General features: G+C 43.1%; 1 protein-coding gene across 1 annotated transcript in view; it reads right to left on the bottom strand.

Annotated features, from left to right (window-relative positions):
* Window positions 1–13,370, bottom strand: part of adgrl2b.1 (adhesion G protein-coupled receptor L2b, tandem duplicate 1) — a gene marked incomplete at both ends in the record, with an annotated part of 64,643 nt that overhangs the window by 42,909 nt on the left and 8,364 nt on the right. Inside the window, 3 exons of the mRNA XM_080546265.1 lie at window positions 1,086–1,100; window positions 2,103–2,212; window positions 6,507–6,720. Coding sequence (XP_080402391.1) covers window positions 1,086–1,100; window positions 2,103–2,212; window positions 6,507–6,720 — 339 coding nt within the window. The remainder of the gene's footprint in view (window positions 1–1,085; window positions 1,101–2,102; window positions 2,213–6,506; window positions 6,721–13,370) is intronic.

Here is a 13,370-nt window from a genome sequence, read left to right as displayed (position 1 = left end):
ATGATATGTTTAAGTTAAGGTCAGAAATAATAATAATAGTAATAGTATTTCACATTTCATCAATGTGTTTTTCGCTGCAGTCCGAATAGAGTGGAATAAACAATCTGGGACAAAGTGACAGTGTGATTTATGTTGAGTATCAACTATTCCTTTGTGCTTGTGAATAAAGGGGAAATAAATTAAAAGCTGAAGACAAGGTGGACCGAGTAGGACGATGAGTGTGGATGTGCTTCTTAAGAGTCTGCCGTACACGTTAACTGTGTGGGACAAAGGAAACTCGACCCCGAAGAGTTATCGAAAAGGAGAAAGATCCTGTAAATGCAAGACATGGGAGATGGGTGAGGTAGGATTGAGAAAGTATTGTGCCCTAACGAGTGTGTGTTTCGAAAACTGTCTTACGCTTGTAGATAGGCATCCGTACCACAAACGGCTGATTGCACATGCACACTCATATGTCCGTAAAAAACAAAATGATAACGGGAGAGGACTTCTCGTGGAGAAACCAAACAACAGATTGTGGATGGAGGTGCGGCGAAGCTGGGGTAGAATGAGGGTGGGGGTTTTGGACGTAGACAGGAGAGAGGCGGTAGAGGCCTTACTCTACTTTGGTCATCAAAAGACAGAGTAACGATTGATGGGTGAGGGAGGCCACAGCAACGGTATCACTTCAAATGTTTTAAAAGAATTAGGAAGATTCTAGATGACAAGAGACATACTTATTTGTTGTTGGGGTTGTTTGTAATAGTCTTTACCAACCTCACTCACCCATCACTACCATGTAACCTTCACGTGCTATGCATACCACAGAGGTAACAGGGGGCATTCTCCCTAGTGTAATCAGCGGATCGGTTGGGGTATCGCTGTTATAATAAGTTGTACATTCCTGTCTGAACAGAAACATATTTGGAGACCTTTCACAATCTGTTTTTAGAATGATCTTGGACTCCTAGTGTTGCAAGCAACACCCTATGAGTTTTGGTATTTGACTGGAGGGAGGAGACAAGGGGGGGTGGGGGGGCTGTATTCAACACCACAGAACAAGGGTCTTGAGAGGGTGGGGGGTACGGACCGGACCACTCATTTACCTTTTTGCTCCACTTCTATTTTAGGCATTGGAAAAAGAAAGCAAAGAAGAGTGCAAAAGGGAAAGAGAAAGATTATCATTTATCACGAGTCAACTACCAGGTACAGGTGAGTAGCAGAGTGCGTTAGAGGATATGGATAGAAAGAAAGAAAGAAAGAAAGAAAGGAAGAAATGGATGCCGGCCTGTTTGAGTAGGAAATGAAGGAAAAAGAGAATTAGAGAGAGCCTCAGGTCCTGTGGTACAAAAACAGAGAGATTAGAACCGGAGACCAACTCGTGTATTTCATGCACTTGAGAAAAATGGAAGAATCTCATGCTTTCCCTCACCAAAGTGCCATGTAGACATTCCGTTTTAGTCACTAGACTTTATAATTACAATAAATAGGCCACAGTTACAAGCAACATTGATTGATATGGAGAAAACATTGAACTGTTTCTGAAGTGACCATCGCAGTTTCAATCAGATAACGTTCTAAGAAAAACAACATGACTTTTTATTATTTTTGGCAGTACCCACGGGGGGGTGGTATTTACACAGACTTTATAGACACAAATCAAAACTCAATTCCGAAGTCTTTCGCCCACACACAGAACATAACTCGGTGCTAATGTTACAGGCACAATTCTCTTAATGAGCCAAAACATACAAATATAGCAAGTGAACAATGACTGATGAACAGCCTCGCATTGAGCTTCCCTCGCAGCCGTGTAGGAAGGAGACCAGCGAGCGAGAAAGTTGTGGGGAAAAAGAGAAAGACAAATAGAGTTTAAGGAGTGAGAACTAAAAGGATCAAGAGAGGAAGAAAAGTTATTCGGGAAATGAAAAAGAGGAAAAAAGAGGGATTATTTCACAGACAAATCTTTGCTGGATAGCAACAAGTAGCAACAAGTTATTAAAAAGTCGGCATCATAGCAAAAGCTACATTTTCAGATACAGAACTGAAAAGCATAATAACACATCCAAATACCTAATAACACATACATAACATTTTATAACACATATACGTAGAATACTTACTATAGGGAACACACTCATACTGGACCTCTAAGTACTTATAAGTGCCAGGACAGGGGTCAGGGAAGACATCGGAGCCAGTCACAACCACACACTGGGTACGGTTGTTGCACCTGAAAAAGACAGACCAGAGATTTGGTCAAAACTGGGCTATCATCCCAAAACTGGAGTTAGGGTAAAACTCCCATCAATAATCTACAGTTCATTCCAACATCCAAACAAATCATGAAACATGTATAGCATTGCGATGATGAAGGCAATGACAATCTTATTCACCCAAACAAAGCCTTGATTTAATATACAGTGGCTGAAACATGGCTTGTTGGTTGATGGAAGAAGGCGTATAGGAATAAGACAGCCGTGTAGATTAATAGAGAGAAAATTAGGTCACACTTTACATTACCGTATGTTGCCCAAATACATGTTGTTCACAAACTGCTCTACTCCATACTACATGATGACCTCACGACTATGTACAGTAACAGCATGTTAATACAATGTTGTTACTACAGTAATTACAATGTTACTATTTAACCTTTATTTATACAGGGGGAAATACACCTAGGCCTGTTTTGCAGGTGCACCCTGTCCACAATATCTCTACAATTACAAAACAACACAAACAAAATGCGACACAGTTGAAAACATAAATCAATAGATCATATAAAAAGACAAGATATGAAGAAAAACAATCACATCCTTCAACAAAGAGGTCCTTGATCAACAATACAGCAACAGAACAATCAACTGTTGTTTTTCGTGGATTGTTGCAGCAGTGAGGTGACCAGAACTAAAAGACTTAAAGATTGTTGCAGCAGTGAGGTGACCAGAACTAAAAGACTTAAAGATTGTTGCAGCAGTGAGGTGACCAGAACAAAAACCTGCAGATTTACCCAATGTGGTGGCGACCTGAGGAAACTGAAATGGTACTGTAGATTACTGCAAGTCTTTGTCAAACCAAATGCCCAGGTATTTATACACGGGGAGACACTCAATGGGGGCACCACCCAAAGTATATATGTTTCAATTTCAGCTCAACAAATGCATTCTGTAGGACAGTGAATGCAGATTCTAGCTCAGAAAGAGCATGGTCAATCATGGGGGCAATAGCATATACAAGTGTCATTGGCATATAAATACAGGTTACAATTATTTACAAATAATCCAATAGTGTTAATGTAAATAGTAAAAAGAACCGGACCAAGAATTGATCCTAGTGGGGCACCCTTTGTCATGTCCATAAAACCTGATTTAACACCCATCAGTTAAGACACACTGCGTTCTGTAAACCAGCCTCATCAAGTCTGATCCTGGCTTTACAGACAACATCTGAATGAGTAGGTCATGGACACACTATGCAGGTGTTAGGGGCAAATTAATGGTACGTGTCCCCAAGATGACAGACACACAGAATGTGTGAATCCAGTTAAGAGCTAAAGACCGTTCAGGAGTAAATAATGAGAGAAGAAAAGGTTCAAGAACAAACCGTTAAACGTACACAACAGGTGGCTGCGGTGTGTAATTGGCCGACCCTGTGGATCACCAGAACCCGAGATTTCTATAAATATAAAACCCATGTACAGTAGGTTCACCTGTTGGTAATGGAGTTAACAGCCTTTGCGAATGGAGTTGACCTTGGCCACAAAGTTGTATTGTGGCAATCTTGGTTTAAAACTTTATTTTTATTTTTATTACTACTACTGTGTGTGTGTGTGTGTGTGTGTGTGTGTGTGTGTGTGAGAGAGAGAAAAAAAGTAAAAAAAATATTTGAGACAGTCACATTCAAGGCTACCAGAATCACTGCTAAAGGCATAATGTCTTTTCCCAGGACAACTAGTAATGTGACAAATTCTGTTGTTATCAAACATATATACATGTTATCAGACCTACCATAATGAAACTAGAAATGTAACATGACATTTAAGCATAATGTGCAAAGCAACTACAGTGCGTACATGTGTAAAATGCAAAACATTCATGAACTAGTCACTTCCTGTCACTTACAGCCTGCTTAAACGTAGGTAAATACAACGCAAAGTGTTTTGTGCGTAAGGAGAAGAAAATGCTACTATATATATATATATATATATATATATATATAATAAACTGTTACTTTAATTCATTTCGCTTTTACTTTCAGACTTTCAGCTTTAACATTCAGACACATTCCAGAATATGACTGGTATATTATAATATAAAGTATAATATAATAAATCTAAACATATATAAACAAAAATGGCGGATGGATGGCGAACCGTACGGTTCAATATAAAACCGAGAACCGTTGCACACCTAGTAACTACTAATTAGTTTTACCTAATAAATGTTATCTTTCCCCACAATCTCATCTCAAGTTGCCTGTCTCTTGCATCAACTACAACAGCAGCCAATAAATCATCATCACCATCATCATCATCATCATCCTCACCACCGTCAGTCACATGATCAAATAATATGAGGTTGTCTGCGAGGCATTGCAGTGGATGGTTCCTCTGGCAGGCTACACTCAGTCCTCGGTCTGAAATTATTAATTAAGAACAATTTCATTATCCCATGCCTTGGGCGATTACCCTGCCGTAGTCTGAGGGGAGAGAGATAGCACTGGGGGAAGGCTGGGAAAAAGCCCTCCAGAACTTCCCATTCCAAATCAGAGCAATTTATCAGCTAGCGTCTCATGTCTTCCTCCAATGACACCCCAATGACACTAGAAGTCATTGAATTAAGCTCATTAAATGAGATGACTCATATGTATATGTGTATATGTGTATATGTTATATTCATGAACTCTCACTTGAACACAGACTTTGCCTGTCTTGTTGATATCGTGACAACGTTACTTAATAGTGTTTATGATGACCAACTGTTGATGCTCCCTCTTCATTGTTGTAGTATCCCTCTGATATCGGCAATAATGGTCACAAATCCTACCCCTAGACCCATCGGGTCTCTTCTTATGCAACACATTTGTCCCCATTGTTTCAGCTCATCAGGCTTCACTAAAGCCGGAGACTGTTGAAACACCTCAGGTTATTGCACCGATGCTAATTATTGTCAGCATCCATTTCCTCTGATCTTGTGCATTAGAATAATAGCACAAGCTAGCTAGGGTTGTTGCAGGCTCTGGGCTCTCTCTCCTCTCCTCACACCTCCAGTCCCTTCCCAGTCTTCGTTGCAGATTAGTCAGAAGTGCGGTTCAGTGTGTGTTTGATGTGACTGTCTGGGAGAGAGAGACTGTCAACACGTCTGCGCCAGCACTTTTTTGACCGAAACCCTCGCGGACAAACCCGGAGAGGAGGCGGAGAGCGTCCCTTGTCTCTGTTTGTTGGCTGTTCGCACGCTGAGACGGTTCTGTAAATGTAGCGTGACAGGGTAATAGGGGGAAGTCTTGATTAGCTATTCTCCAGTGGAACCGCTCGTGGGAATACATCATCATCATCATCATCACTGTGATCTTCATCACCATCTTCATTATCTTTATTATCCTCTGCAGCTTTGCAGTGTCATTCACATTCCTGTGGATGAGACTGCGACGCTGCTGAGGATGACATTAGATGATGAAGACGGCGATGAAGGTGATGATGATGATGGTGGTAATGAAAATTGGTCATGATAATGGTGGTGGTGGTGACGATGATGATGATGATGATGATGATGGTGGTGACGATGACAATGAAGTCACTCTTGGGTTAAGGCAGGTCAGGACAAGTCTGTATTTGGGTAGAGGTCGTGGGTCCTTTAAATACACAGCGATCCGTGCAGATTGGCTCCAGTACAGTAGCAGAACGTCCTGGGAGAGTGTCACTAATATGAATGGAATTATAAGGGGTCATTGCTCAGGGCATGAGGCTGTGCCATTTCAATGCAGAATGAGTGTTTGAACAAAGACAGCCAAAGTACCAAACAGAGGATTAACATGGCAGTTCATGTGACTTGAGTCTCTTTGAGCTGGGCTGACTCCGCAGCTGCAAAATAAACTATAGTGTCTGGTCTAGGATTGCTATAATCCTCCTGTCAGTTTATTTTACCAAGAGAGCCTAGCTCTCAGAAATTAAATTCACAATACCCCGAAGACATCCGGTTACTGAAAGTAAAAAAAAATGCATTTGAAGCCTTGGAGGTGTGTTTTTTTTCCGAAAAAGGTAACAACCTCTTGTCTGCTAAGTAACCAAACCTAAACCTGTTTTCATACGCAGGTTCTGTGTATGTAGAAACACACAAGAAATAAACTCAGCATTAATAATAAGAAAAAAAAAAATAATAATAATAATAAACTGTATTTGAACAATCGCAAAGCGCATTATAAGTGCATTCTAAAAAATATATAATGAACGCATTAACCAGAGTCACACACCACACATCTCAAACTCCCAGTTATGTTGATGAAATGAGATCTCTCTACACTTGTACCTTTGTGATATGATCTTGTAGGCGTCCGGGAGGTAGCAGTTGACGTTTTCCATCTGGAAGGGGTCGGCGTCACAGATCTTGTCGTCCGTTCGGCCGTAGTTGGCCGTCTCGATCATGATGACATCCGCCCCCGGGCAGCGTAGATCAATGGAGTAGCCCTCGCATGAGAGCTCTCTTCTGACCAGGCCAAACGGCAACGCTGCCCGGCTAAATCCTGAGCGAGAGAAAAAAGACAGAGAGAGAGAGAGTTTTATTACAATTCTGTGCAAAACTGCAGTCACGGGCCAAAAGCCTTACCTCATCAAAGGGTGAAAAGTACAAAATCACATTAAGTCATTGGATATCTTAGGAGGTACAGAGGGCAGAGAATCCAAAGGAATGGGTTTAAATAGGGAACAGCAGCAGACCGACCACTCGTTCAGGTTAAAAAAGGAGAGTCAAAACATACAAAAAGGAAGAGGGAGAAGACAATACAATTACATTTCTCCATTTTGTCTATGGTGTTGGCACAGATCAAATCTCAAGTCATGGGAGACCTGAGGTAACCTTATAACAACCAGCCGAGCAAATAAAAGGGCGCCTTAACGCAGACTACAGTGAACGACATAATCTTCCACACTACTTCCTCCTGCGGCAACAAAGGTAAACACCGCTTGACTGTGAAGGGTTGGCTTTACAATGGGTAAAAGTTGTCCTCCACGATGAAATCATGGAGGGAACTGTGAATCTGTCTCTGTCTGTTGGTGTATTTGTATGTTCGTAGGTCACACACAATAACTCAGACACCACCACTGGGGCCATTTTAACCCAACTTGGGTGAATTATAATTCCATAGAGATCAGGCATATACAAAATTAGATTGATTGGCCCATGGAGGGGCTACAGTAAGCAACTGTAATTTCGAAATAACACTGACTGACTGATTGTCATCAATTCACACAATGAGGGCGGCACTACGTCATTTGTGGGGGGGGGGGGCAACATGTTTACTGTAGATTTATTTGCTTTTTTTTGGTTTACTTGCTCTGTTTTTCTATCAGGAAAGCAAGAAGGGGGGGGAAAAGCCAGAATCTCAGCAGCAAAGACTGTAATTTAATCCATTTTACAGTGTCGACGATCGAAGAGGGGACTGTCTGGAGTCCTGCACAGGAGGAAAAATCTATACACGGAGCTCGGCAGATGCGAGTGGAGCCAAATAGCTGTGCTTTGGGGAGAATTAACTATTTCGCTCAATTTTGTTCCACCTCACCAAATTCTATTGAAAAGGTACTTCGGCAATAAAATGTCATGCCATAAATACTTGCAATAACAGATAAAGAGATAGTAAGAGGGAGCAAGAAAACAAATTTGAGGACAGAGAAAGAAGGAACAGATAGAAAGCAGACACGGCAGACAGAGAGAAAGAAATCAAGAAAGAGAGAATAAAAGAAGGTTGGAATGGAAAAAAGAAGGAGAACAAAGAAAGTAAGAAAGTAAATGATGGGATTCAAATATACAAGCGCACACTTAAGGTGCCAGGCATGCTACCTTTGCTTTGACGAGACAATGATTAAGTCCAAGGGCAACAAAATGCAAATGGCCTTAGTTAAAGAAGTGTGAGGCAGAGCACTGCGTGAACTGTCAATAATCACTGTTTTTCGTAGCAACTGTGTGCGGCGTCCCTAGGGGGGCAGCTGCCATTTGTGTTTTTCTGTGCTTCTGCACTTCTCTAATTAGCCCTTTTTCAGCCTGTTACCTTTTCCCTGCTCCCATCGGCTCCCGAGCATTGTCATGTACTAACGCTAACGCTAACCAACCCCGCTCTTCGCTTTGCACCCGCTTTGCACTAATTACCCATGCACTTTTTGACAGCCGCGCGGCCTGACGCAATTAGCATTGTTTGAACTGCTCCGAGGTGAAGTGAGTCGGGCTCGAAAGCCCTACCCTGAAAGCCCCCGACCTCATACGTCTACTTGTCAATTTAGCCTCGTGGCCTCTTGCTCTATGAGAACGGAGACAATAGTCAGTGTCGGTTTGCGTCGGCTCTAAATGTCACACAAACAAACACTGACAAGTGTTTGCAACTAAATGAATACAAACAATGATTTCCACACCTGTGGAACCCAGAGATTTTTGAAGTGGACTAGGGACAGGAGACACCAGACAAATCCCCTATGGGAAAAGGCTTACTAATTCCACATAACAATGGGTTATTCAAACCCATCACGAAGGGGGATTGGAACTCAATTACAAACAGAAGATGCCCAATAAAAACCCTTTTTTTGAAAGGCCAGGCCAAAATAAGCCATTCAACGGGCCAGCTAATTCTGAAACTGTCAATAAACTAATTATAAACACATTATAAACCCATTCCAACTTATTGTTACACATTTTTTAAATTAGCCAGAATTTTATGCATAGCAAGTGTATGTTTGTCATATATTGTGATGCTAGTATGGTGCAGCCATACCAAGTGGAGTTGGTTGTAAGGTTCATTTCGTCCACCAATAAGTGCAATAACAACCATAATTGCCCATACCTTCCAGAAAACCTGTCTAAAATAGTGAATGATAAAACACAGACTGCAAGCCCAGATCCACCACAAAGACTAATGAACGGCCCGGCTGCCTTTCCTCACGTAGGGAGTGACAGGTTTATCACGCTGGCTGGAGAAAAGCAGACAGAAAGAATGCCTTTCATGGGGTTTTTAAAATTCTGAATGGAGAAACCTCCCTTGGACTGTACCCCCTCACTGTAACCCTCCTTCCCTCTGCTGTCCACTACCACCAGTAATGGCCATCCATCAGACAACTATGGCTTGATACTAGCACACAGCTGTCAACGGAGAGGCCTAGCGATTGATTAAGCCTCTGGCTCACCTAGCCTCCCCCTTCCCCGGCGCTGTATGGATTTCTCTGGTCATAGGGCAACAGTATATCAATTAGGGAAGAGTATCTTGACTGTACTGGGCAGCCACAAGGACAAATTACCCCGGCCCCTTTGCTTCAGATAGCCCAAGTCTCATTAATGACTGTCTTACCTTGGGTAATAGGACATATCATGAGAAATCCTTTAGAAAAGGGAGTTTTTTGAGAGATGTCTTTCCTTTTCAACGTGGGAAAGAACACACAAGAACACACAAAAGAATGTGTTGTGTTGAGAGACTGCACATGTTCGTTGAGATCAAGCTGATGTAAAACAGTCCAGCTTTACAATGCCACCATGTTTCGGAACATCCCAGTGATTTCGAGTTAAAACGGACTAGATTAGTTTGCGTTGGGGGGGGGGGGGAGAGAAAAAAAAAAGTTGTTTGTGTGGATGAGAGTCAATGTCTTGTGTGGAAGTGTGAAAAAGCGTTTCATCTCGAGCCTAGTGCTTGACCTCAAACCTTGCAGCAATCGGGGGACTGCAACAGGAGGACACCAGCTGCCATTCGGAATAATGTCGGTGAGGAGGGGGGGAAGGACTACGGGAAGAAAAAAATCCATACCACATCCTGCGTGTAAAAAAGACAAGGCTATACTCTCCCTTTAGCACTCCTTCAGACCAACATTAGGTCACACACTACGGCTGCATCCAAGCAAGGAGTAAATAATATATTATATGGAATGCTCAGTCGGATCGCCATGGCAACTGCTATAATTGGCTGCTATCCTCTTACTTCTGGCCTTGTTGACACAACGCCTTATCATGCATTCTGGTCAGTGAGTGACTGAGGGGGGGGGCGGGGGGGGGTTTCAGATTACTCCCCCAGAAGAACCATCGCCGTAAGCCTGCTATTGAGCTATAAGAGAGGAAAGCAGGGACCAATACCGCCTCACAAAAGTGTTGCATTCTGAGAATCGCTCTTCTTCTTTTTTGGGGCGGCAGCCTATAATTCACTAGCAACAATCCCCCTCCATGATACATATTTTGCTTTCTATCAACACCCTTGAAATTGTAAGTGGCACTGTGGCTCAGATGGTTGCGTCTGACAATGACAGACCCTGCCAGTGGACCAGTGCCCATAGTCTGAGGCTTTCTAAGCCCTGGGGAAAGGAAAATAAGACAATTTAGGGGGGTTGATATAAAGCTATTGGTATTTGGGCGACTGAAAGCAGTTAAGATCACCAGACCATGACATACACACATACAGTCATGTTTAGCCTCTTCCTGGCTGTCATTCCCAGGACTGTATTGTCCTTAAAGAGGCCTATGCCCAATGACCTTAGACCCCACAAACTCCTCTCTCTCTCTACGAGCACTTTAGACGGGAGGGGAAGGAAAGTAGCGGAATGTTTGATCAGTCTGGAAAAACTGGGTCGTTTTTTTGGGGGGGGGGGGAGAGGGGAGACAGAGTGGCTAGGGCAAGGACAGACAGAGAGCCCCGGCGTTGGTTGACGCTTGTCATCCTCCATTAAGGCTCCTTTGATTGGTCTTTGTGGTCGTGGAAACAGCAAACAGCTGCATGCAAATGGGCCTGTTCCCCCCAGGGCCGGCCCCCATTGTTCTGCGCTGGGGACTTGTCAGGGACGCTTTTCTCCACGGGATAAAGGAGGGTGTAGCCTTTAGTCGCTTAAGAGTGGCCCCACCGCGGACCCAGTGGGAGTCCTTCAAGATTGTTTGTCTTTTTTTGTCGTTTTATTCCCCCAATATTACTGGTAGCCGTCGTCTTGGGAAGAAAGAATTGGGGGATCTCAGAGTCAAGCATTCCTCCAACTGCGCGTAGATGCCTCCATAATCCAATATCCGGAGTGAGAGCGAGCGAGCATACAGTATGTTTTCCAAAGATGAAGTCAAGATTTCCAAAGGGAATTAGAAAAAAGAGAAGGCGGGGGGGAGGGGGCCGCGAATCAAAAGCATATTTGAATACTTAACATGTGAGAACAAAGAACAAAGCCGCAACAAGGTTTTGCCTCTCTTTTTCCTCATCTCTTTGTTCCCCACAGTTTTTCTAATATGCTCAATAGAACTTGTTGATTGCTGGCCAAGGAACACAGAAAAACAATCGACTAATTTAGAAATAAAGTGCTTTTATGAAGAAATTTCACAATGACTTCAAAAAGGGCAAGGCAATTAACCCCCTTTTTTAATCGAACACATTTTAGAAAAGCCTTAAATTGCTCTGTGGATGTGCTCAAAACCCTTTAAAAACTGACTAAAAGACTAATTCAGTCAGACTTGCGTCAGTCAATAGAAAACTGTTGACTGACACGTGTGATACAACATGACAAATAAACATCCTACAATCTCATGTGAAGACACACGTTAAAACACATGGGAGAGATGAGAACGATGAGGGAGGAGACTTTGGGAGTTTGCAAAATAACATCTGCTTGTCAAACACAGGAAAATGCTATGTGACCGCTTGACCACAGTAGGACTGGGTGTATTCCATGTCAACCGCCGGAGCGCCACAATGAAAACCTACCAGGACAAATGGCACCATCTCCATGACACTCTGTAGTACCTTGCTGGGAACTGTTTCTAAAGACAGTTTCAGACAAGACCGCAAAGCCAAAGGATAAAACCCCTGCTTTCCCAGGCAACTGCTATCAAACACCCTCAATTCCGATATCAGCATTCCAAAATAGAAACCAAGATATAAGCGAGTCCATTTGTGGTTGTAAGCTGCACTCTGGGTAATCTCCCCCCCCCCCCCTCCACCCCCCCCCCCCCCCTCCACCCCCCTCTCTTATGGCATAAGAATACAATAGATGGCGCTTCGGGTCCCAAAAATCACAATTTGTATTCATGACCGTGGTGTTTGCTCCAGTTCATCTCCGAGACCTTGATGATGGCAGGAGACTTTTCTCAGAGAGACAGTGGGTGGGCAGGCGGGAAAGCATCACATGGGTTGCATGTTGATGCGTGCCTCCTGGAGGAAAACTAAAGGGGAAAGGATTTGTCATATCGCCGGGGCTAAGACATGAGAGAGTCGGCCCAGACACCCCCACCCGCCAGTGGCGTCTCTGAAGCGCTCAGGTGAGTCCGTTCAGACAGAGGTAGATCCTGTCAAGCAGACGCTCGGGTGCCATTCCCCCTCCCCCTAACTCTCCCCCCGCCTCCTCCTCCTCCTCGTCCGACCCAAAGCTAAACTTGCCCCAGGCTACGCTAACGTGCAACGCGCAGCCCCTTCAAACCTTAAACCTCAAATGACAAAACAAAGGTGACACACGAGTGTCCTCGTGTCCTCATTTTCACATCAAGTGTCGTTTAGAGGCATCTCTTCTGTTTTATGTGTTATGACATGTGTTTATGAGAGCAAAGCATCAAACTGTCTAATTGTTAAATCCCACTGTTAAAAATTGGTGCAGCCTCCTCCCTATGACAGAATATGTTTGTTTGAGGCCAGCAAGCACAGATCCAGCTAAAGATCCCCTGAGACGAACCAGTGAGCGCTGGCAAACGGACCATAGGCATGCCTGTTTAAAACTGAGGTCATCTTCTGTCAACGGACTGGCTGACCTTTGACCTTTTGGACACACATCAAAGGCAAGTGTCTTGGGGATGAGGAGCGGATCATTACATTGCTAATGCATATAATCCTCCAAGATCAGGGGAGGGTCGGCCATTAATACGACTCCTCATGACAGGGATGACAAACATCTTTAAAAAAATGTATAATGATTTATTTTACAGTATTTAACCACTGATATATCTAAGTACTATGATAACTGGTAACTATTTCTATCGCCTGTGCATTTTCAATATTCAACAAAATAAGTAGTTTCTAGGAATACAAAAAAAATTGTTGCCAAAATATCTAACTGTTAATTTGGTCCACATCTGTTGGAATAAAGCTCCGTAAACCAAACAACATTTTTTCCACTAATTTACTAAGATCCAGTCAAGGAGGCGAAACAATTACACAATTAAAAGTACAAACCATTCTATTTAGTTACA

Source organism: Nansenia antarctica (genome assembly GCF_963989245.1).
Source record: "Nansenia antarctica genome assembly, chromosome: 16".
NCBI classification, from domain to species: domain Eukaryota; kingdom Metazoa; phylum Chordata; class Actinopteri; order Argentiniformes; family Microstomatidae; genus Nansenia; species Nansenia antarctica.
This window is presented reverse-complemented; position numbering and strand designations above follow the sequence as displayed.